Source organism: Tenrec ecaudatus, chromosome 10 (assembly GCF_050624435.1).
Source record: "Tenrec ecaudatus isolate mTenEca1 chromosome 10, mTenEca1.hap1, whole genome shotgun sequence".
NCBI lineage: Eukaryota > Metazoa > Chordata > Mammalia > Afrosoricida > Tenrecidae > Tenrec > Tenrec ecaudatus.
The window spans coordinates 110549721-110574656 of record NC_134539.1 but is presented as its reverse complement, the minus strand read 5'-3'; the positions used below and the strand labels follow the sequence as shown (position 1 = coordinate 110574656).

At 56.5% G+C, this 24936-nt stretch overlaps 1 protein-coding gene across 3 annotated transcripts in view; it reads left to right on the top strand.

The window, feature by feature from the left end:
• Nucleotides 1-24936, top strand: part of RPH3AL (rabphilin 3A like (without C2 domains)) — a 187813-nt gene that overhangs the window by 145392 nt on the left and 17485 nt on the right. For all 3 annotated transcript variants that reach the window (XM_075561239.1, XM_075561241.1, XM_075561240.1), the window contains exon 7: nucleotides 15392-15566. In XM_075561239.1, coding sequence (XP_075417354.1) covers nucleotides 15392-15566 — 175 coding nt within the window. The remainder of the gene's footprint in view (nucleotides 1-15391; nucleotides 15567-24936) is intronic.

Genomic DNA, 24936 nt, shown 5'->3' with positions numbered 1-24936 from the left:
ATTGAAGGCTGATTAATACAATTAGAGCATTCTCTGCTCAGCTCCCTCTTTGCACATTCCCAATTTAACTCGGCATCCTGATTATAACCCAGCGGAGGCTGTCTCCAACACTTAGAGTCCCTGCAGTGCCTCGCATAGAAAAGGTGTTCTTCAGTAAGTGTTTGTTGATGGCGAAAACTCTTCCCTTGCTCTGGTCACAGTAAAAGCTCTTTCCAGCAGGGTGCTTCTGATTTCCCTGGGGTCTCTCAGCGAGAACCTCGCCCATTGAGGCAGGTCTGCTGTCCCTCCCTCTGGCTGGGAGAGGAGTCTGCAGTGGGCAAGTGGCTTCACTGGGTGGTCTTTAAGTGATCTCCAGTCACCTCGCTTGGAGGGGTCCAGACCGTAGAGGATCTGGAGACTCAGGATGTTACACACACACACACACACACACACACACACACACACACACGATGTTACACACACACACACGATGTTACACACACACACGATGTTACACACACACGATGTTACACACACACGATGTTACACACACACACACACACACGATGTTACACACACACACGATGTTACACACACACACGCACACACACACGATGTTACACACACACGATGTTACACACACACACACGATGTTACACACACACACGATGTTACACACACACACGATGTTACACACACACACACACGATGTTACACACACACACGATGTTACACACACACACGATGTTACACACACACACGATGTTACACACACACACACACGATGTTACACACACACACACACGCACGCACGCCGGCCCAGCCAAGCCGAGCATCCTGCGGCACCTGCCTCTGGGCGGGCGGCCTGTGCTCACCACCAGCTCCATCTGTTTCCCACGTTGCTGCGCTCCATGCCCTGCTGTTACTTGCAGTTTGGATTCTTGCTGCAAACAGCTTTGCCAGGGGCCCCCTCCGGAGGCCCGTGAATGCGTTCAGGAGTGGGTGGCTGGCACCCGGGCGGGCGGCTGCCTGAGCACCCTGCCATCTGCGTCTGCCTTGCTCTAGACTGCCATTGTGGCATCCCCAGGGGAAGCTGGGTGGGGGGACCCCGGATGGTCATGCTTCCTCAGCTTGTTGGTCACCTCCCACGCTGCCAGGGCTCGGCCAACAGACCCGCTCCCAGTGCTGCCTCCGAGCCTCACACCTATGAGGGAGAGGCGGGCGGGGGGAGGATGCTTCCAGCACCCACAGCGCCCTCCTTCCCGTGGGCAGCTCTTCTAGGTGTGCTGAGCACCTACTGTAGGCTGAGAACGAGGGGCAGGCTTCCGAAGTCTGGCTTCCATGAGACTGGGTTCGATTCCCGGCCAGTGCCCTTCCCGGGCAGCCACCACCTGTCTCTGAGGAGGGCTGTGCGCTGCTTCACACAGGTGACCCTGGAGAGTTCTGACTAAAGCAGGTGAGGAAGAGAGGCCCGGGCGCCTGCTTCCACACTCTGGAATCACATCCGTCCGACCTCACGACCAGTCCTGGGCACGGCGCAGGACGGGCCACCGTGTGCTCCTTTTCCCATGGGGTGCCCCAGCCCCAGGACAGCTCCTGCACACTGCCTCCTCAGAGGCGCCCAGCTCATTAGCCTCCCGTGATAGGTGGGGAAACTGAGGCTTACGAAATGGCAGTCACCTGAATGTGAGACTTCCGGGCATGCCTAAAGACTCCAATTTCCACCCATTCACTCAGGAGTCACTCCTTCAGCCACTTGGCGTCCAAGGACTGGTGAGCTGGCTCCACCCAGGGCAAGCCTGGGTCAGAGCAGACATGTGCTCCCTGGGGTTGCCGACGGCTGCCTTTCAGAAATAGGTCGCCGGGCCTCTGGTGGCTTCCAGCCTTCCTGCCAAGCGCCTCGCCCTTGGGCAGTAGCCAGGGCCTCCAAGTCCTGTGTTCCAGACTCCCTGCCATCGGGGTGATTTCGGCTCTAACCGACCCTGTGGACAGGTAGAGCGGCCTCTGTGGGTTTCTGAGACTGTAACTCTTTAAAGGAGTAGAAAGCCTTTTCCTTTGTCCCTGGGTGGCTGGTGGTTTCAAACTGGTGACCTTGTGGTTAGCAGCCTAATGCATAACCCACTACACAACCAGGGCTTCCCTGGTGCTGGTGCCGACTCTGCAGCAGGGAGGGAAACAGTCCAGTGTCTCTGCCGCGGCCTGCATTCTAGCAGCGCCAGGAGGTCAGGTACAGGCAGTGAAGCAAGCAAGTGTCTAGGACATTCGATGCTGAAGGGGGACCAGCGTAGGGAGCCTAATGCAGGGGTCTCCAGCGCTGGGCTGTAGGTGAGGAGGGCCCTGCACTTGGGTTGGCCCCGCCGTGGCCTGCACTTGCAAGTGAAAATCTGGAGGGGACATCTGGATTTGGTCTTTTTCAATATTCCCTTGAATAAAGCTTGGGATCTTCGGATTTCCCTGCCCGCGTTCAGATGCCAAATGGCCCTGGTGATGCCCCTCCCCCAGCCAGCCGCCTGGCAGATGGAGACAGGGGTCCCGGGGGGGTGGCACCAGCTGTCAGGAAGTATTTGTGAGGCACCTGGGTGGGGCACACCTGGCCCTGGACATGCACCCCGACCCCCATCCCCTCTCCGAGACACAGATTCCGCTGGCAGGAAAGAGAAGCCTCAGAGAAGTGACTTCTGTGGAGATCCTCTTCGTGCCAGGCCTGGGGCTCTGGGAGCCAGTGCCCCCCACTTTCTAGCTGAGGGCCCAAAGCTCTGTGTCTTTGAAGAGACAAATCCGACATGGCGCCGGCAGAACTGGGTTTGAACCCTGGCTGTGTTTTCAAATCCAACCAAGAACAAGGAAAACAAACAAAGCATTTGCATTGGGGATGTCGATAAAATCCTTTAAGACCTGTCGAAACACAGGGGAAAGACGGAAAGGCAAGAGTGGAAGATAGCAGGGGGCAGTGATAGATAAGAGGGCTTCCCTAAGAAAGGACAAAAGATGGGGGGAAAGGCCACAAAAATTAAAATACTCCACCAGGGAGGAAAAGCTCCCTGACCCTGAAACGCCACAGCGCCTTGCCCAAGTGCTCTGGCTCGAGCGGTCAGCCCAGAAAGGGTTTTGCTTTGGCTGCAGACTGTGTTTCTGAGGCTGTGTTTTGACAGAGGCATATTTGTTGTTCTGGGAATCGAATCAAAACCATGAAGCGCCTCAGAAAAGACCTGGCTCGCTGTAATTGGCCTGTCCAATTTTCTGGCTCCGATTCCTGTTCATTTCCTGTGTGCAGCCAGCCCCTCCCAGCCGGGAGCAGAACTTGGCTTTGCAGCCACACGCCCGCAGACAAGTCTGTCCTCTCGAGAACCTGTGTCGGAACCGGGCAGCAGCTCCAGGCTTGGGCCCGGGGGGGCCTCTCCTCGCTGCACGCTGATTAAGAAGGGACAGCATCAAATGCTAGCCGAAGGCGTGAAGGTCCTCCTTGGATTTCTGGAATGTGGAAGACCAATCCAGAAAAAGGGAGGGGTGGTTTATGGGGCCAGAGAGAAGAGATCGAAGTCCCTGTTCTCAGTGACTTTTGCAGGCCACACGCAATAAAGGTGACTCGGGGCTTCTTGTAGGGGGGCTCCTAGGAGGGTGAAGCCAGCTGGGCTGCCCCTGCTGTGCTCCCCGATCCAGGGGCACACAGCCCAGGACCCCGAGAGCCCACACTGGTGCCTCCCCCCTCCGATGCCACGTCCTTGTGCGAAGTCTCGTGGGAACGCGCCCCTCTCCCGGGGTCAGTGGAAGCCAAGGCCGTTCCTGGGTTCCTCCGGCAGGCTGGGAGTCATCTGCCAAGGTGTTCAAGTGGTCTGTCAAGAAATCCGCACGCTGGCGTCTCTCTCCTCCCTGCATGTTCCCCTTTCCCCTGTGCTGCCGCGTGCCTGCCGCCCCACGCTGCCCTGCTTGTCGAAACCCCACTTGAAAGGAAGGGGAGACTCGCTGGCTCTGCTTTCCAGGATGGGACCGGCCGGGAGCTTCCTCACCTGGGGAAGCGGGGGCAGCTGGGGCTCTGCTTCCCGGAGCTCGAGAGGGTCTCAGGGTGTCTGGGAAGCATGAGGGGAACTCACTGGCCATGGCTCAGCGACTCCCAGGAGGAGAGAGACTGTCTGGGCAGGATGAATTTAAGTGGCACACTCAGATCAGCTCTCAGCCACCAACCAAAAGGCTAGTCGTTCAAATTCACACCGCGGCACCTCGGAAGAATGGCCTGGCGATCTGCTTCTGAAAGGTCACAGCCACGAAACCCCGCTGGAGTGGGCGGTGGGATGGTAGAAGGCTCACCACACACGCATGCATGTATCCCATTGCATGCTGTACACATACATATGTGTACACGTGATACCACACCATACCCACTTATACATACACACACACTATACTGCACTACACACACTCACACATGATCCCAAACTACACACACACACACACACCATAACATACTATACACATTCCCATGCAGACACATGATACCACACTACCTACACGTAAACATGTACACATTCATGCACACCCATACCACACCACACACACAGACATGCATGCATACAACTACACATGCACACACCGATAAACACTATACCCACTCATACACCATACACACATGCAACATCAGTCTACACGTGTGCACACACGTGTGCAGAGAGACCTGAGCAAGGGTACCTTGACAGCTTAGGGGAAATCTCTCTTCACAGCGGTGAAACTATAGAAGGCAGTATACACATATACACACTTCCTGTGTGTTCTTTATATATATCAAACAAAACACTTAACATTTTTACACGTAGAATTCAGTGACATGAGATACATGCATGTTGTTCAGCCGTCACCACGGTTTCCAAATCGCTCCGTGCCCTTCAGAGAAGCTCCAGGTCCTGTATAGTTATTCGCCCTCCCCCCTCGGTTGTTGTTGTTGTTGTTGTTAGGTGCCAGCACATTAGCTCCCACCACAGGGACCCTGTATGTGACAATAGAATGAACCACTTCCCGGTCCTGCGGCACCCCACGATCATTGCTATGTTTCAGCCCATTGTGGCAGCCACTGTGTCTAGCCGAAGGAACTTGGATTTGTAGACATTTGTCCATTCTAGGTCTTTCATATAAATGGGACCACTCCAGGGGGCTTCCTGAGCTTCTGCCTTATTTCCTCAGCAGAGTTCGTCAAGGCGTCCCCGTGCCGTAGCATGGATCAGAAATTCATTTGTCTTCATGTTATCAGCTGTCACCACATTGGTCCTGACCCACAGTGACACTGCCGGGTCCTGCGCCGTCCTCACGCTTGTTCCTACGCTTGAGCCCATTGTTGAGGCCACTGTGCCCGTCCAGCCTGTTGAGAGGGGCGTGCTTCCTCTCTTTCACTGACCCTCTGCTCTGCGAAACATGATGGCCTCCTCCAGGGCCTGGTCCCTCCTGATCACATCCCCAAGTAAGGGAGACGAAGCCTTGCCCTTGTGTCTTCTAAGGAATATCCTGGCTGTCCCTTCCAAGACAGACCTGTGTGTGCTTCCGGCAGCCCGTGGTCCAGTCCATGTTCTTTACCTGTACTGTCATGCAAATCCATCTGTCCTTCAGTCTTCCGTGGTCAGCGTCTAGCTTCTGCAGGCGCACGAGACCATTGAAAACATCATCGGTTGTGTCAGATGCATCTAAGTCCTTAAAGTGACATCTTCGGGTCTCTTCTACACCTCAGGGGGCTCTTTGGCCCTGATTTGCCCACCGCAGTGCCTCCTTTGACTGAGCGTCGGTCGTGGATCCAACTGAAATGGAACCCTTGGCAACTTGAGCTGTCTTCCTCGTTGATCAGGGCCTTGCCCACTGGCCTACTTGTGGGGCTTTGGGTTTTCTGTACGTTGAGGTGTCTTCCATGCCGAAGCCCGTGGTCTTCCGTCTTCATCACAATGACCTCATGGCTGTTCACCGCTCACTCGTTCACACAGCGGTTCCTAGCAGGCCTTTCTTGACGTTTCAGCGTGAAAAGACCTCTTGTCACCAAGTGGATTTGGACTCGTGGCCACCCCACCAGTGCCAGAGGACTCTGCTCCAGAGGGTTCGCAAGGCTGATTTGGGGGAAGCAGATCCCGGGTCCTTTCTTCAAGGCCTGTCTGTGTGCATTTGAACCACCGGCCTGGGCATGAACCATCACACTCAGGGCCAGGGCCTCCTTGATCAACTCGAGAGTCTGCGTTGCTTGTCTCATTTCCATGCTTTAAAAACAGGGCACTGACTCCATCAGCTGACTCCACTTCCCTTCCCCCTCTAAATTGTCACAGTCCCATTATTCCCTTGAGAGCTTCAAATAGTCACATAGGTAACCTTATGTATTGCGCCCCTCTTTCTCCTTCCGCCAGCTTTGGCAAGAACACCTTAACGCCCTCCGTAGGGCTGGCTGGTACTCAGGCCGTGTGCGTCTCTGCTCCCCCACCTCCCCTCCCACCTTTCCTCAGCTGTACCTGCACTAAGAGGGTGTGTCAGGGCTGTCTGTGCACCGAGATGCTGGTCTCGAACAGCCTGTGTCTCCAGGCGAATGCTCGCAGCAGAGAATCGGTGACTGGCAGTGAATTTTACCAGCAGTAGTTAGAAGGCAGGCAGACTCTGGAGTCCGCTGTCCCGGTCCCCTCGCCTTTCTGTCAGTGCCGTTCCTTCTCCCGGCGCCCAGTTTCCTCCTCTGTGCATTGGAGATGGCGCTCTGGTGGGAGTGTTGGGAGAATGAAATCCAAAAGTGTGCGCCAAATGTTAGCATGTACCAAGAGCTCAATAAACATACGTGCTGTCTGTTGGGCAAAGCAAGTCACAAGTCTAGACTAGATTCAAGAAGAGAGAGACTCCAGCACCAGACTGCTACCTTCAGGGCTGGCAGTTCCAACCCACCAGTTGCCCCCCAGGAGAAAGACGAGGCTGGCTGCTCTCACGAAGGTTTACAGCCTCAGACATCCGACGCAGGGTCACTAGGAGCCGAAGGCGACACAGTGGTGGTGGGTTTGGTGATTTGTTTTCTGATGGAAGAAGGGTCGAATGATTTGGGGCCATGTTTTATCCACGACAGCCTCCTGGGTAGATTCTCCCTCGAAGAGTCTGTGGTTCTCTCTAACGTGGTAGCCTGACTTACTCAGCGCCTTGAATTTGCACAGGTGCTGGTGGGCCATCTATAAGGGCACTGTTGGTTCTGGGGTAGGCGTCTCACCTTCTCTTAGGTGATGGGGTTTGCTTCCCACCCGGCAGCCCCCATGCACAGCCACTGGGGGCCTGTGTGTTGCTATGACGCTAAGCCGATTTCAGCAGAGCTTCTTCGACAAAAGCAGACTAGGAAGAAAGGCCTGGTGAGCTACTTCCGAAAATCGGCCAATGAAAGCCCGGTGGGCCACAGAGGTCGGTCTACGGCCATTCAGGAGGCTGGCGGAGCCCCGGGAAGCATTGCATCCCATCGTGCATGGGGTCACCGTGAATCAGGCCAATTCAGCGACAGGCTGCTGGCTGGTGCCGGACACGCCGGGCGGCTCTCTCACTCGGGGGCGGGCCACAGACACCCACGCACAGAGCTGCAGCGAGAGAGGCAAGCGAGGTTCCGTGAATGTACCTTGGGGGTGGGGGTGTTAAACTTCATCCAGGTGAGGGAGGAGTTAACCAGGGCAGAGAGAAGGACCGCATGAGAAAGCTTCCTGTGGGAAGAAGAGCAGTGGTCCCTCAGGGCCAGGACATGGGAAGGCGGGCAATGGGTGAGGCTGGGCACAGAGGAGGGGGTCTTGTGGGCATGCAGGGAGGTCAGCGTTCCGTGCGTGTGCGCATGCTCAGGGAAGCAGCAAGGTGCCATCTCCCCTCTGCTTGGATGGGGTGGTCCTTTAAGAGCCCCTTGAAGTGTGCCTGAAGGGTCAGCAAAAAGACCACACCATTCTGCATGCTTTCCAAGGCTGGAGCTTGTTAGACAGGACATGGTGTCTCTGAAGACAAAGTCACATCTGCGTCCTGGGGACACCGCCTTTGCTTCGTCCTCTTGGTTGGTGTATGCAGTGAACAGTCCTGCTGCATGCCCACTGCTCGCTGGGTGCTGGGTTTGCCAGGTGGCGCGGGCACACCTGGTCGGCAGGAGGGCCTTCCCACACCTGGTCGGCAGGAGGCCAGAACTCCCGTCTGGGTGAGGCGCCCTGCCAGAGGTGCCGCTATGCCCTCAGCACCACAGAGGGGCCCTAGTTCTGCGCAGACACGCTCCCGGCTGCCAGGATGGGGAGCAGGGCAGGGGGGCCCTGATGGAGCTGCGGGTACAGGGAACTCCAGGTGGAAGGAACAGCATGTGCAAAAACCACACACACACACACACACACACACACACACACACACTCCTGGCCCTGGCCCTTGGGGTGATCTGGTAGAGAGCATGGGGAACAGAACCTCTGGGTAGCACACACCTGAATTCAGGCCAGGAGCACCCTGGGCTCTGGAGCAGAGCTGCATGGGAGGCAGAGAGCCAGGCGCTTTTGCAAACCGTGGACTGAGCAGCAGGAGGGGACAGGAGTCTTTGCTGCCAGCTTCTCCCACATCCCCTGCCCCCCAGGCCTCCTCCTCTTTCCTGCAGGGCCCTGGCAGTCACCACCTTCTTCAGCCACCACCATGTAGGAAATGCCAATGATTAGCGATTGTTATCATGGTAATTAAAATTCCCTGGGAAGAGCTTGGCTAATGTCCATCTGGATCCGCAGCCAGCTTGGCCGTGAGCTGGAACTCTAATGAAACCCTCTGAGCGGAGCGTGGAGTCTGGTACCAGGGGGGCTGGCTGCCGCCACCGGCCACCCCCTGCAGAGTGGGGCTTTTCTCCTTAAGTGGCATTTTCAAGGCTGGCTGCTCCTCTGGCCTTATCACAGTAAACCACGCGTGTAGTCGAGAGCATGGCTTTTGGGGGGCGGGGGGGCGGGCTCTCCAGAAAAGGCGCCTTCCCCATCTGCCCGCCCAGACGGCCGTCCAGCCACTGTTCTTGGGGAGGGTGTCTGGATGTGCATGGCTGGCAAGGAGGAGCCCGGCCCACTGGGATGCCTTACTGCACGCATCTCAGCAGCCTGCTCTTCCCGGTGGAAGACGTTTTCCAAAATGCTCGCTGTTCCATCCACCTCCCCTCCTGGGCTCCCGGACTCAGTGACTCTGGCCCACAGTCACCAGGTGTCCCGGGCAGCCAGAGGGAATAGCTTGTTTCGGTGGCCATGCCCTTCCCTGCCACAGTGGGCGTCATACCCTTTCCCTGGACCAAGGAATGACTGCCCATCAGCTTTGTCCCAGACCTGCCCACCAGACCCCCATCCAGCAGACCTGTGGGTAATAGTGCCCCCAGCACTAACTGTGGGGCTAAGCCTATGAAATTTACTTTCTCTTTCAGCAGGGGGGTGTGAGGAGGTCAAAGGGGTAGGACAAGTCCTTACAATTCAGCCTGATAACTCTGGGCTTGTCTGGAGAGCACCCCGCAGATCAGGGAGGGTTGGTTTTGTTCTGGGAGGTGGTGGGACTAGAGGTTGTTTGTTGTGACAGGAAGTGAGGTTGAGACAAAGGGCCCCCTGGGAGGCAGGGGCAGCTGTGTGTAGGGGGTGGGGAGTCTCTCCAGGCACCAGTGGAGGGACTGAGACTCACAGCCACCTCACTCTCAGGGTCCATCTTCAGGGATTTGTCTCCAGCAGCCGCCCTGCTGGGCACTTCCTCCCCGTGTCCCTTTTCATCTGAAATAGAAATCCATGTGATGAGTCTAGAGGACTTGGATGGAAACCCCCAGTCACTTCGGAGGAAGGCAGATGGACACGTCCTAGTCAAGTGCCCAGGGCTGCCAAGCCAGTCATTCAGCCATGTCAGTCACTGAGCTGGACTGCCAAGAGCTCCAGGGGGCCGTGGTGGGCATTGTGGGCATGATGGTGGTGGCGGGGGCTTGGTGGGTGCAGGTGACAAGGAAGGGGACGCGACAGCACCACAGGCAGGAGGCATGGGGGCTGCAGGGAGTCCTTCCTGAGCTCTGATCCCCGCCAGGCCCTCCAGGATCCTCAAACACAGGGTCTTGTCCCGTGGCTTTCTCTGTACCCGACGGAAGTCCAGGCAACATTAAGGACTGGTCACCTTGCTGAGTCATCCTCAGAGAGGGCCTGTCCACTCCCTTGCAGACAGCGCCTTGGCTGGGTGGGCACGAGGTGGGGGTTGTCTCCCCTTATGGCATATACCACGGTACAGCAAGGGACCCTGCTTTCCCTCCTATGATGCCTCACTCTAGTGACCTCAAGACATGGCACATGCATGTCCCCCACACCACCAACCCATGGGAACTGCTCCCAAGCAAGGGCCACCAAGTGAACCCCAGATCCCACCAGAACGCCTGCCCTAAATCCGAAGGTGCTTCAAGATGTGGGAAATCTGAATTCGAGGAGAGTAGAAATCTTCCCACAGATTTCCTGGCGCTCCCGTATTAGGAACCCTGGAGGCACTGTGGTTAAAGTGCTGGGCCGCTGGCTCAGAGGTCAGTGGTTCGCACCTACCAGCAGCTCTGTGGGAAAAAGACTCGAAGTCTCTTCCATAAGGGTCACAGCTTGGGAAGCTATGTTAGTCCAGGAAACTAGAGAAACAAATCCAGAGACACTCATCTGTGTGTAAGGGAGAACTTTAGATCAAAGAGCAATCGTCCATTAAGAACACATTCCAGCCCAGATCAAGCCCATAAGCCCAATATTTCCCATGTGTTGATACTAGTCCATAAATTCCTCTTTAGACTCATGCAACCATGCAATGACACTGAATGCAGGAAGATCACAGGCCAGTGGGTGGAAAGTCTTGTGGATCCAGTGGTGGTGGAAGCGTGGCTCCTCCAGCCCCAGGGCTCTGTCTCCATCGGCATAGCACATCTGGCTTGTCAGCAGGAAGATGAAGCAGAGAGTGTCTGCCCTTCAGTGAGCTATTTATTGCCTTCCTGCCTCCAAAATGAGGTCATCAAGCTGCGACCTGCTTGACAACCTAGACTCCACCCCTTCACAAGTTGACAGATTATGTCCCTACCACAGAAGCCTGTGGGGGCAGGTCACTAGGAATTAGAATCAACACCCGGCACTGGGTTGGGTCCTGACAGGGTCCCCGGGGGTGGCTTGGTGGTCAAGCCCATCCCGAGGTGGTCCGCTTCCCAAAAGTCAGCACTGAGAGCAGGCGACACAGGCAGAGTCACCGTGCATGGAACCAACCCAAAACGGAGGTGGCTGGAATGTGCTGCCCCGCCCCTCCTCCGGCGAGCCTGGGGGCACCTGTGTGCAGAGACAGTCCCTGTCGCTGACCAAGAAGGGGCTTGCCTCCTTTGATCCAGACCTCCTACTCCTCGGGATACTTCCCCAGGGACTAAAACAGAAGTTGTCGCAGGATGCCCGTGCAAAGGTGACAAGTCGGGGCCCTGCTCACCTGAGTGAAACACTGGAAACAACTTAAATGTCCATCAGTGGGGGGCTTGGCTTTAATTCAGTTGGACTCCATCTCAACTCTGGCTCCCTGGAAAACTGAGGATGGCGGCCACGACTTCTTCACATGGAACAAGCTTTCATGTGCGTAGCTCGGGGAGGGCAGGTTACATCTGCACGCTCCTCTTCTTCTGAAATCGCATAATAATCACACACACACACACAGTACATGACTGCCCAGGGAGGGGGTGAGAAATGTCACCCACTGAGCTTCAGCAGGCCCCTCCGGGTGGGAACAGAAGAGTGGACACACAGCCACTTAGTGAGACCGTTTGTGAGCATCCCCGTTTCAGACACTACAGAGGCTCCAAGGTAGATGTCTCTCTTTCATGTGGGAGCCCTGGGTTCGATTCCAGCCAGTGGGCCTCATGGAAACCACCGCCCACCTCTCAGTGGAGGCGTTCATGTTGCCATGACACTGAGCAGGCGGAGCAGAACTTCCAGACACAGAGGAGGAAGAAAGGCCTGGCGGTCTACTTCCCGAAAGTCAAAACCTCGGGGCTGGCCCCAAACCAGGTGGCATTCTGTCCCATTATGCAGAGGGTCTCCTTCAGTCAGAGGCCCACTTGACAGCTGCTCACACCACCAACAGCACGTGCTTTTCGGCTCAGGGAGGACAATGCCATAAATGTGGCAAGAAGAGGGGGAGAGGGGATGTGTGTGGTGTGAGTCCCACCCCTCACAGATGGCTCTCAAGTGCTTGCTTCCCGTGGTCCCCAAGGCCCAGCTCCTGTGGGGGCCAAGCTCTAGTGGGGGCTCGGGGGATCGGATGGGCAGAGTTAACAGGAATGGACACAACCCATAACTTAGCCATGGGAGGCTGGGGGAGCCCCTTGCCACCTCCCCACAGCCCAGCTGCCTTGCTGTGGCCGTTGGCCTTAGATGCCTACCCTCCCGAGCCCTACGGCAGCCTCCAGGACCAGCTGTTACTGCCTAGGTTACTTCCTTTACTGTCCAGTACTTCCCTCCCCTCAGGGGTCCAGTGACAAGCTCCCAGGGATTTCTTTCACAGTCTGCCAGCATCTACTCTGCACCTGTCAACTATGGGGGGGAGCGAGGAGAGAGACCATGTGGTGGCCAACGTGGAGCAGAGACCGAGATGGCAGGCTGGCCTTGGGCAAGTGCCTTAACTTGAGAGAGCCTCAGCTTTCCCCTCTGGAAGTGGGGGTAGCAGCAGAGCTGCCTCCAAGAGCTGCCCCCGCCCCCCGGGGTGATTCTGGGAATGGGACAGGAGGCTTGGAACCTCTGTGCTTTGTGCACTCTAGACCATGTGCAAGAGTTACCTGCACCGGTAAGTGCCTGCACACTGTGGGCTGGCGATGAGGGGCAGCTTTCCAGAGCGGGTTTCATGAAGCATTTGTTGGCACCTGGTGGGTTCCGTGTTGCCCGAGAAGCACACACAAGCAGGCTGGGTAACGTGTGCCAGGCTCTGGGCTCACTTCTCTGGAGCATCGAGAGGTGGCCACTGTGTCTGGTGGTGCAGTGGATTGCGTGGTGGGCCGCTAACCACAAGGTCAGCAGTTGGAACCTACCAGCGGCTCCTCGGGAGACAAAAGAGGTTTTCTGCTTCCAGAAAGATTTACAGCCTCCGAAACCCACAGGGGCTTCACTACTCCATCCTCCAGGGGGGCTGTGAGTTGGGATCGATTTGATGGCAGTGTGTTTGGGTCCGGCTTGGTGCTGTCTCCTTGCAAAAAGAAGCACACTCCACCAGTGGGTCAGCAGTTCAATGCTGAGTTCATGCCAATGCACCAGCGAGGGTCACTGTAGCCATGTCGGTGAGCTCGGTGCCGGCCAGCAGAGTAGAGAGAAGCCCTCCACTGTGGCTCCCGGGCTCCCTGGTGCTCCCCGAGCACATGTGATCCTGGGCTGGGACACACTCTATCTTGTCTCACCGGGAGCCCTGTCGGACGGCTAACTGCAAAGTCAGTGCTTTGAAACCACCCGCCGCTCCTCAGGAAAAGGGTCTTTGTGCTTCCAGAAAGAGAGTCACAGATGCAGAAGCTCACAAGGGCAGTTCTACTCTGTCCTCTAGAGTTACCCGGAGCCAGAATCGACTTGATGGCAGTGAGCGAGTGTCTTGCCTTGTTCTGCTGGCCCGGGCCCTAAGCAACCACAGCTCTGGAGCACCCGGGCTGACCCTGGCCTTCTGATGGTAAAGTCTTCCTTCAGAGGACGCTGTCCTGTGCACATCTGTGTGGGAGGAGAGTGATTGGGGCGGGGGGGGGATCATGAGCACCGGGCTGCTGAGCGGCCACTTGGCGTACAGCACTGGGCAGTGAGGGTCTGGCATGCATTCTCAAGTCCCTCCTGTTGGTGAGGATGCCGAGATCAGCAAGCTGGGGGCTCCAAACCACACAGCTTCTGGGGACAGACCCAAACCCAACCTAGAGTGTCTGTCTGCTCTGAACCACCAAGCTTGCTCTGCTCTGAAGAGGGCCCATCCTTCCCCCACACACATATTCTGTCTGTCTGTCTCTCTCTCTCTCTCTGTCTCTCTCTCTCTCTCTCTCTCTCTCTCTCTCTCTCTCACACACACACACACACACACACACACACACACACACTCCTGACTAAATACCCTTAATGTATTTCTTTTATCAGAAGAGAGATTAGAAGCCTCCATGTTTCTCAAGGAGGCAGTAAGGATTCCAGGGCCTTATCTCAGCTCCTTTCTGACTTCTAATCTGTGGCTTTCCCGGAGATTCAGGTCCTCTGCCGGCTACAGAGGTTGTCTCGACCCTGGAGGCTCTCGGGAAGAGCTGTGTCAGCCCTCAGAGTAGCCTGGGCCTCCTCGGGCCTAGAGGGGAAGGGTCCGGCCAGAGGGAGCAGGAGCCGCATCTGCTGAGCACCTTTGGAACCTGTGCAACGCTGCCCTCTTTGCAGTTTTCTCGGCAAGCCTCGTTACTGCACTTCACCGATGAGGAAACTCGCGGTTAGAGAGGCCCAGAGCCACAGCGAGAATACATGGAAGGGTCCAGTCTGGTCAGGGCCAGGGTACAGGCTAGCCTCAGGGCTGTCCATCTCACCAGCTTCCCTCAACCCACATCATTCCCCAGAGGAGCACTAGAGAGCACTCTGCATCTGCTTGGAGCCTGGCAAGCCTTGTGTGACCCCCTGCTAGCTCTAAGAGCCCCTGCCTGGACTCTGTGGGGTCAGCAGGGGCTCCTGGGATGCCCCAGATTCAAGGAGGATGGGACTGAGGCTGGGCCAAGGAAGGGGAGGCCAGTGACTGCCCTGGAGGCGGTTGGACCAAGTCTGGAGCTTTGTGGCCATTCTTGAGCACCCCATGCCCTTGTCCCAAGGGACAGTGGTAAGCATGATCCCAGCCACAGGGGTGGGAAGGCCTTAAGGACATCTATGGCATCCAGGGGTGTTAGTCTCAAGATAGGACACTGGGGCCTGGGCATCACACATGGGAGAGTTGGAATGATTTGGCGGCTGGTGGGGGGCGGGGGCGGCAGTGGAGGTGGGTTGCACGAGGGCCCCTCTCTGTACCCCCAGGAGGCCTCCAGCCAGGACAGGAAGTGCAGTGAGGGCTGCTCACAGCGCCCACAGGCTGCCTTGTGGCTAGTGGGGGCTTGAGGGGGCTGGGGGACTCCCTTCACTAGAGTTCTTGGTCAGGGATGGGTAGGGGGCTGGGATTCTGAGTGTCAGAGACCAAAGCAGGGAACCATGGACAGGGGTGGTGGGTTGCATGAGCAGGAGAAAGGTGGGAGAATTGAGACATGGAAGTTTGTAGGATGAGGCTCCCAGTGTCCTGAGCCTTGGAGAGATGGTGGCCCGTGACAGGGAGGGCAGAGGCAGAATCCCCACCCCCACCTCCCATCACAGGAAGGGAGGATGGGAAGGTGACCAGGAGGAGACTTGATCCATACACGGTACCGAGAGGTCTCCTTACGTCCTGTGCTCTAAGCAGATGTGTCCCCCATCCCCAGGTCTGGAAGAGGTCAGGGGCCTGGTTCTACAAAGGGCTCCCCAAGTATATCCTGCCCCTGAAGACCCCCGGCCGGGCTGATGACCCCCACTTCCGACCTATGCCAGTGGAGCCAGCCGAGCCAGAGCCCAGAAGCACTGAGACCAGTCGAATCTACACCTGGGCCCGAGGGAGAGGTAAGTCAAGTCCCCTGAGCCCCCTCCCAGGGGAGCGCCTAATGTTTGCACCATCAGGCAGCCCGCCACCACCTCATGTTGATGCCCCCACCCTGTGTCCTCAGTCCCCACCGGTACCCAAGCAAGTGTCTCGAACCTGCAGCATGGCGAGGTGTGATGGTGAGAGGCCGCTGGGACAGGTTCACAGATGAGCGCTAATGTGTAGCTGGGGTGCTATGAACAGCCCTGTGGGGTTTTGCAGAAATGTGATGCTGACCAAAGTTTTGTGCCAAGTCAGGAAATGCATCTTTCCAAGATAGGACTGCGCCGTCTCTTCCCTGGCTTGAATCGTCATCAGAGAGACTTCCTGGCTTCCCTGGGGCTAATGAGCAAGGTGCCTCTGGGCCCAACGGCTGCCCCTGGGTGTCCATGCGTGTGTGTGTGCATGTCCGTGCGTGTGTGTGCGTGCGTGTGTGTGTCCCAGGGGGCCACCGCTCGTGAGAGCAGAGCCTGGTTTGTGGGTGGCATGAGGCTTCAGCCTTCGGGGTTCTCTTTGCAGAGTCGTCGGTCTCCCAGCAGGCCCCGGAGGTGGAGCGGGCGGGTGTCCAATAACCTGTGTCTCTGGATGAAGAGCCTAGGCTTGGAGCAGAGGTGGGGAGTAGAGCCGGGACTCAAAGTCAAAAGGGGTCTCCCTCCAGCATCTTTCGCCTCCTGCCCTCGAGCACCCCCAAGACACAAGTCCAAGGGTCTGGAAAGAGACAGAGGCAGCCAGAGGAGTGAGGGGCGCACCCTGATGCCTAAGGTGCCGGGGGAGAGGGACCCAAGACCCTCAGTCTATCAGCTGCTTCCATGGGCTTCCCACCGTCTTGGTCTTTGGCTTTGTATGCTCTGGGGGTTTCCTCCGTTGTTACAAAAATAGCAGATAGCTATTAGAGAAGAGTGAAACACTGTAGAACAATGTCATCTGTCGTGGTCTGACTCATAGGAGCCCTTGTACAGCAGAACAAAGCCCTGCCGTCCCGCCGTCCTCACAGTTGTTCTCCCGTCCCTCCGTCCTCACAGTTGTTCGTATGTTCCAGCCCCTTGTTGCAGCCGCTGTGTCACTCCGTTTTGTCAAAGGCCTTTCTGTTTGTTCGCTGCCTCTCCACTTTACCAAGCATGATATCCTTCTGTAAGGACTGGTCTCTCCTGACAACATGTCCAAAGTACAGTACAATTTAGATGGTACAAATTCCTGGTGAACCAAACCTCCCAGACAGAACCTGCATTTCCAGCTGGGTGTCCGTTCTCTGGTGACGTTTTCTCTGTGTCCTCTTTGTAGCAGCCGGTGCGGCTGGATCCGGGCTGCTCCGCTGGTGCCCAAGAACTCACGTCCCCAGACATCACAGCCCGGATAGGCTGGGTGTGGCTGGAGACCCGGGCAGATGCAGTGGGCAGCGGGGCTCTGGGGCTGGCCAGCTCATGGAGGGAGCCCGCAGGGTGAACAAGGAGGCTTGCACAGAAGTGACCCTTTCTCGCCTTCCGTCCCTTGCTGACCCCTGGAGCTGGGGCTTCCTTTCTCTCGCCTGAGCCTGGGTTTGCCGCAGTCCCGCCGACAGAAGGGAGAGATGTGTGACAGTAGAAGCAGCAGCTGGGAGACTGTGCACACACGCGCGCACACACATGCACACACACACATATACCAGGTGCCATCCAGGCAACTCTGATCCACGGTGTCCCGTGTGTGACAGAGAACTGTGATCCCAAAGGTCGCCAGGTCTTTCTTGCGAGGCACCTCTGGGTAGACTTACACCCCCAGCCTTGCAGTTAGCAGACAATTGCAAAGCTGTTTGTGGTACCCAGGGACCCCCTGGGTGGGTGCTATCAGATTTAGGATGTTCCCTCCAGGGTGCAGAGGAGGAGGCAGCTATGATTGGCACACACACACACACACACACGAGCCTTGACTCCTGGCTCAGATGTGCATGCGCACATCCACATGTGCCTAGTGCCTCCTTAGCCCTGCAAATGCAGGTGGCCTTTTAATTACATGAGCCAACAGGCCGGTGGCTCTGCCCGCCCAGACTCGGCACCCCATGCTCACAGAGTCTGCTGGGGCGGAGCTAAGGGGTCCAGGAGGCTCCTCATGTTCTCGCCCTCCACCCCGATCTAGACCAGCCCCAGTGCCAAGCACACCACAGCCCAGCCCCATCACCTGTGTCCTACAGCCTGGGAGCTGGCCGCCTAGACAGTGACCTGAGGCCTGGCAGTGACTGGCAGCCAGATGGTGAGGCCAAAGGCCCCAGCTGGCTGTGCAGGCTCAGGAGGGGGAGGTGCAGCGGGTTGAGAGTGGTGAGGTGGGCAGGAAGGAGAGCCAGGAGGGCTCCGTGCCCATGGTCTGCACAGTAGTAGCCGGGCCCTGGGAGGCCAGTTGTTCAAGTCCCGGCCTGCCTGGGTGGCTGGGCTGCCCAGAAGCCTGTGAGGACACCAGGATCTGGGTTTTCTGGTTGCGTTGAGATCCTGTGTACCCTACAGGGGGTGCACAGGCTGGGCACGGATGCCACGGTGAGGTCAAACAGCGACCGGGATCATCCTGAGCCTGGTGCTGGGGGCTGGCCCACCCCCGCCCACCGGCCTCTGTGCACGGCCACTGTGTCCACCACCAGAGCAGACAGCACTCACCCGGAGGCGGATACACAAACCAGCCTCCAACAGCTTTAGGCTGCCACGCCAAACTGGCTGAGAAAAGTCCCGGCGCCCACCCTGCTCGACGCCCTTGGCCTTTACTAAAACTAGCAGCCTTGTGTCTGTGAGTCATTCCGGCAAATTCATGAGCCCAAGGATGGTGTCCTGTTGACGTGTCAGGTCCAGCCTAGGCCCGGGTGTCTGAGGACACAGAGCAGATGCTGTGTGGCAGCAGGGGTCAGGAATTATGGTGGAGAGGGGACACAGAGGGAAGACTGATTGCCACCTTCTGAGAATTGACTTAATGCTGATTCTCAACCGTGAAGCTCTCCTCGGGCTGCTGTCACTGTGTGTCTGTCTTTGTCTCTGTCTCTGTCTCTGTCTCTGTCTCTGTCTCTGTCTCCATCTCTCATCTCACACTCTCAGCCCCTCTGGCTCCCGATGCTTCCTGCCCAGCCCAGCCCACTCCCTTTCTCTTTCTCACACCCTGTTGGACAGGAAGGGTAATCGATGCCTACAAGCCGAGAACTTTCTCATCCACAGAACAATCAAGTAGAACATATTGATGTTTCTGAGGCAGGTTCTTTTGCTTCCTGCTGTAAATCCTCTGGGTTAATTGTTCGTTTCAACTCGAAGATGTGCCAAAATTAAGAAACCCGCCGCCTTTCCTCCCCATCCCCCATCTCCAAGCCTCTTCTTGTTCATGCCCCGGACAGTCATAGACATGACACGAGGGGGTGGGGGTTGGGGGTGCTTTTCTTGATTTTGTTTTAAACAGCAGCACCAACAAAAGTAGACTCGGGGTTCCACAGCTTGCTTTTTATGGGAGTGGAGGGCGAGGCGAGGGAGTGGCCGGCTAGAGAGCATGCAGGCATTGTTCTCCAAGATCAATAAATAGAGATTTGGCCTTTTGTCTCTAGACTGGGTGGGGCGTCACCATCTAGTGCGCCTGATTTAGTCAGTCACCTCCTGATGAGGGAGTTTCTCACAGCCCCAGGCTTCTGACGGCGGCAGTGCCCGCAAGTAACTGAGCCCCGTGCCAACGCGGATCAGCTCTGATGCTACGTGAGAGAAGCCAGACACCGTAGACCGCCTCCTGCCCCTCCTCTGATAGGAAGGCGCACCCCAGGCAAGCGTATAGAGACAGAAAGTCGACTGGTGAGTTGCCAGGGGCTGAAGGAAGGAGCCCTAGTTGTGTAATGGTTGCGCATTGGGCCGCTTACCTAACTACAAGGTCGGCAGTTCAAAACCACCAGCCACCGCACGGGAGAAAGACCAGGTTTCCCCTCCTGTTCTTCAGAGGTGCAGTCTCGGAGTCCCACAGGTGCAGTTCTGCCCTGTGCTGTGGGGTCTCCGTGAGTCAGAATGGACCCGACATCACTGAGTTTGGGCTTTGGTTCGGGAGTGGAGGCCGGGACGAGAAGGGGGTGTGGCTGCTGATGGATGACAGAGGGTCTCTCTGGAGTGGTGACAGTGTTTGGACACTGGAGAGTGGCGATAGTCACATAACCTAGTGACTGGACTAAAACCTGACAAGTTACAGACTTCTAAAAGGTGGCCTTCATGTCACATGAATCGGATCTCAGTAGAAAACAGGTTCCTAAGGAAGTTGGAGAATAACTTAACGACATGTTTGGTTTTTTAAACAAAAGAATAGCCGGGTAGAAGGGACTTGCCTGGCTGAGATGTTAAAGCTGACTGTATGAAGTGACTTTGTATTGGTACCAAATAAACAGAACAATGTGTATTGCTAGGATAAGCAGGTGGGGGAGACAGACTAGAAGAAAAGTAGACCTAAGAAGGTGGAGAAGCTGAACCTAGGTGGCTGTCATGCCCAGTGGAAATCTAGCAGATTCTCCGTACCTCTGAAGCTACTGTCCTTAGATTTCCAGCCAGGTGAAGACCCTCTGTTTCCAAGCATACCCAGAACCCAGTACACGTCGTTGAGAGATCAAAATGCTAAAAAGCGCCACAGTGCACACAGGAAACTGTTTCCCCTGGGTTTCCCCCAAGGGAGCTGGTGGCTGCTCTGGCACCTGGAGGACAGGTGGGCTGGTCACCTGAGCTCACTGTTCTTTCCTCCTCGGGACACTGGCTGTCCATTTGGACCCCAGATTAGTCTGCAGACCCCATGGTGACTCCCAGGCTGACTTGCCCATGACAGGACAGGAGGAGGCAGGGGACATGTGACCTCAGTCCCTCCTGGTGACTGGCCCCAGGGTCTGCCTGCCTGCTCCAAGACGGACAGGGGTCTCCCTACCCCACCCCACCCCCAGGCGGAGCGGGTTTTATGTGCTACTCCCTCCATCAGCTTGCTACACATGTGTGGCCGAGACCAAAGGCGCCCACTTTGAGACACTGCCAGTTCTCTGTTCCCCTGGGAGATGCCAGGTCTGAAGGATGGAACAAATGCTCAGGGCTCTTGGGTCTCAGTCCCTTTAGAACTGAGCACAGTGCTTCTGCAGGCTTTCTCTTCCGGGCTAGATTTCCCTGTGGGTAGGGACAGTGGGGCAGCATCTTAATCTGGCATCTTTAGCTACTGAGAGAGGACATGTGTTTGTCCTTACACAGGACGTTTTGCAGAAGGCACATGCAACTTGGTTCAGCAGCTCAATTAAGCCAGGAGAGAGAGAGAGCGCGCTTTACAATTCTTGATCTTTCCCTCAGAGTCACAAAGTGGCTGCCACCGTTCCAGCCACCCCTATAAAGAAAGGAGGTTGCACCAGAAGACTTCCATTTCTGACCTGTTGGCCATCCTAGCTGCAAAGGAGGCGGGACGGGCAGCCTTTGTTTCTGTAGCCTGCTTAATGAAAGCAGGAAGGGCGGGGGCACTGGATGAACCCCCCGCCCCCCTTGGTGGCTGCCGCACTTGTTGCAAAGCTCCAGAAAGATGACTTGATCAGAGGGAAGCCGATCTGTGTGCAAATCATCCTTGGGCTCTGCGGTTCTCTGCTGCCCAATGGGGAGGGCATGTAACGTGGCTTCCGGCTTGGCCTCTAGCTCCAGCGGGGTGAGACAGGGCTGCTCTGTGCCATCTCAGAGTTTGTCTTTGCTCAGCTGTGGCCGCAGAGGTGTTCAGGGGGCTCATTATACCGTGTGTGTGTGTGTGTGTGTGTGTGTGTGTGTGTTAGGAGCTGGATTGCTAGGGCTGGGGCTCTGGGAGATGACACAGAACACAAGAGGCATTGCTGTGTTTGCCTCTTCCTGGGCCAGATGAGGGGGAGGGATCAGTGGCCTGAGCCTTTGCTCGCATCCCTGCGGCCTGGACGGGTGGTGGCGGTGGTGGTGGTGACGGCTATCATGATTAGCTGCTGTCAAGGCGGACTCCGGCTCATGAGGAGCTACACCCAGTAGAACAAAGCACTGTCAAGTCCTGCACCTTCCCTGTGGGGACTAGTGGTATCCAGAGAGCTTTTACTGACTAATGTCCAGAAGACCTTTCTGGACCGGGCCTTTCTTCCAAGTCGAAATCCGGATTTCCTCGGAAAACCGTTCCACCTCAGGTGGCTGGGAGGTGTGCTGGGCGGGGATCAAACTTGGGCCTCCAACGTGCGAGGTGAGAATCCCCCCAAGGAACCCCCACTGCTGCACCTGGCCAGGTTAAGGGAGGGCTGTCTGCTGTGCCCTGCACCCCAGACCCCACTCAATGGGGTATGGATGACCATTTCCTCCCGCCCAAGCCCTGCTGAGATGAAAGAGGCTGCTGAGCCCTGGGTCCCAGCCTCTCCCCACCCTCACCCCCCAACCCCACAAGCCCCACTTGTCTCCCGGAGCACAGCTCAGACTTACTGGATGGACAGGGGATGACACACGGGCTCATCCTCAGGGTCTGTTTCAGAAAATGACTTCACGGTATGGGGTTTATTCCAGTTGGGGAGTTTATTTGATTAGCACTTCTCTCTCTCTCTCTCTCTCTCTCTCTCTCTCTCTCTCTCTCTCTCTCTCTCTCTCTCTCTCTCTCTCTCTCTCTCTTTTAAAATCATGAATTGTGATTCTGTTTGCAGTCCAGTGAAACACTGGCGGTAGGTTCCATTTGGGTGGGTCAAGCACACAGGGTCCTCTCTTGTCTGGTCCAGCTCAGGCTTCGAAGGTTGACCTAAGCCTGGCCCTTCCCCAGGCCCACCCCTGGCTAACCTCCTACTCCCTCCCCCCATCTGCATCCCCTGGGGACAGGAGCCATTCGGAACTGTGCTGCCTGAGCCAGGGTGCTTTGTGACTCATGGTCATTATCTCATTTGAGGCCCAGAACAGCCTACAGGGCAGCATGGATGTGAAATTGACTCTTCATGACAAATGGGAGAGGGGAGAGTCTGCCCAAGGTCACGTACACTGTGGCCACCGAGCAAGCCAGGCACCTAAACTTACTGAGTCCCAGCCCCAGGCTCCCACACACACCAGATCCCTCCTGAGCACAGCACAGAGCGGGAAGGTAGCGCCCAAATGATCCCCCGCCCCAACTCCTCCACCTCCGAGAACCCAGAGGAACTGGGGTTCTATACAGAGACATGGCAGTTGGCCTAAATAATTGGGGTGTCACCAGGCTGCTGACTCCATTTACTGCCATGGCATCTATTCTGCCCCATAACAACCCTATAGAACAGGATAGAACTGCCCCTGTGAGTTCCCCAGACTGTAAATCTTCACCGGAGTAGAAAGTGTCACCTTTCTCCCGAAGACCAGCTGGTGGTTTCAAACTGCCAACCTTGCGGCTAACAGCTCAGTGCATAACCACTACTCTACCAGGGCTCCTTCCCAGGCTACTGAGGAAGGGTCTAATTTTTTCCTTCAGCCTCCAGTGCTATAGCAGGGAGACGACACTCCCATGTCTCCTTTGTGCTTTATCTTCTCCCTCGTGGCACAGTAGGCTACATGTTGGGCTGCCGACTGTAAGGTCAGCAGTTCAAACCGACCAGCCACTGTGTGGGAGGAAAATGAGGCTTTCTGCTTCTGTAAAGATAGACAGCCCTGGGAACCCACCGGGGCAGTTCTACTTTGTCCTCTAGAGCTCCTGGGAGTCACAACCAAGCATTTGGGGGTGTTTGGGTTTTAAAGCCAAAACAGAGAAAGGTTGGTGGGACTGGTGGGGTGGGGGAGATGGCAGCAGCCCGCCCCGTGTGCCACAGCTTGGTTCTCCCCAGCCCAGTGTGCACATCCTGCAGGCTCAGCTCTGAGGAAGCCACTGGCCCGTCCTTTCTCACCAGGCTGCCCCCTTGTATCTCATTAAATGCAATCCGTAGCGTGGACAGCATTTCCTAAAGTGGAGCTGGGGTGGGGCCAAGGGGAGCAATTAGTGTCTCTAGCTCCATAGCCATCCAACTACAGACCTAGGTGTTTGCGCCAGACAGATAATGAGCTCCGTGTCAGTGGGAGCATTCAAGCAGAGACCAGCTATTCTTGAGGGTATCCTGCTGTTGAGAAACTGGCAGGAGCTCATGATGGGCACTAAGCAGGGAGCAAAGCAGGCAGACCTCACCTTTGTTGCTCACCGCGTGGTAAGGATCAGCAAGGACCTAGTCCCCACCTGCCCAGTGATCCATCCTCGCCCCCAGCCAGGCGGCACCCTCTCCCACCCTGGCCTCCGAGAGCTGGGTCAGAGCCTTCAGATTAGAGGGACAGCTCCTTCAGGCCACCAGACAGGCAGACGCCGTTCGTTCATTCTTTGCTGAACCGACTCACAGAAGCTCAGAGTGTGCTAGACGATGACTGTAACTTTGTTACAACTCAATCAGACATTAACAAAGAGAGGCATGGGGTGAGGTGCCCGGCAAGGATCGCAGCGCTGAGCTCCTGTGTCCACCTCCTCCCCTGGGCACTGCCGGTCACCAACCAGGAAGCTCCTCTGTACCTTTAGCCCCAGGCTCTTATCAGACTGTTCCCGTGGTCAGGAGCGATGACATCATGCCTCCCGGTCCCCCTTGGTCCCCCTGCTCATTAGCCTCAGGTGTGGGGTACAGCAATGAAGGCCAAATTGCGCGATGGTTTCACGCCCCGTCATGTGTGTCCAGAATTACGCGTCCACGTTGCACACAGGGCGTGGGGGGGCGGGGTGAGGTGGAATACATTCTTGGGTCCAAGCTGAAGGAAGCCACGTGAGCCACGCAAGCTTTGAACCCCAGACCTCTGGCTCGTTAGCACCGTACAGCAGCCGCTGAGCTAATAAGCGGTTCTGCAGCAGCCGTTTCCCCATCACACGCATATGCTGTTTCCTGACTTCTTAACGCAGCGTGCTATTTATACCAGTCAATCCATTCATCCTTAATGAGCTACGGTTGTGGATTGTAAAATGTTTTATTTTCAGATCGGATTGCTCACTGCCCAGAGCCAGCTGTTGCTGGCCGCCCTCCCCCACCCCTTGGCTCCTGAGAAATTAGCGTTTTGGAGGCTCAGTCACCCGCTCCCCACCCTCCAGGGTCTCCCCAGCCCCCCTGCACTTGTCATGTCTGTCAGGTGGACTGGGGTCCATTAGTCCCCAAAGCCTGCAGCGGAGCCGAGGGGCGGGGGGGAATTCAGAGGGACCGGCCTGGCTGGAGCTCCGAGAAGGAGGCAGAGCAAAGGGAAGGCTTCCATGGGACAGCAGGTGTCCTCTGTCCTTGGAGGGGAACAGGGACCCAGTCTGCCTTTGGGTTTTAAATCCATTGACAACTTTTTGAAATGTAGTGAGATTATTTTTTTAATCAAGGGCTGGCTTTTTTATTTGGTTTTGTTTTTGTCTAAAATCAGAAGGTCT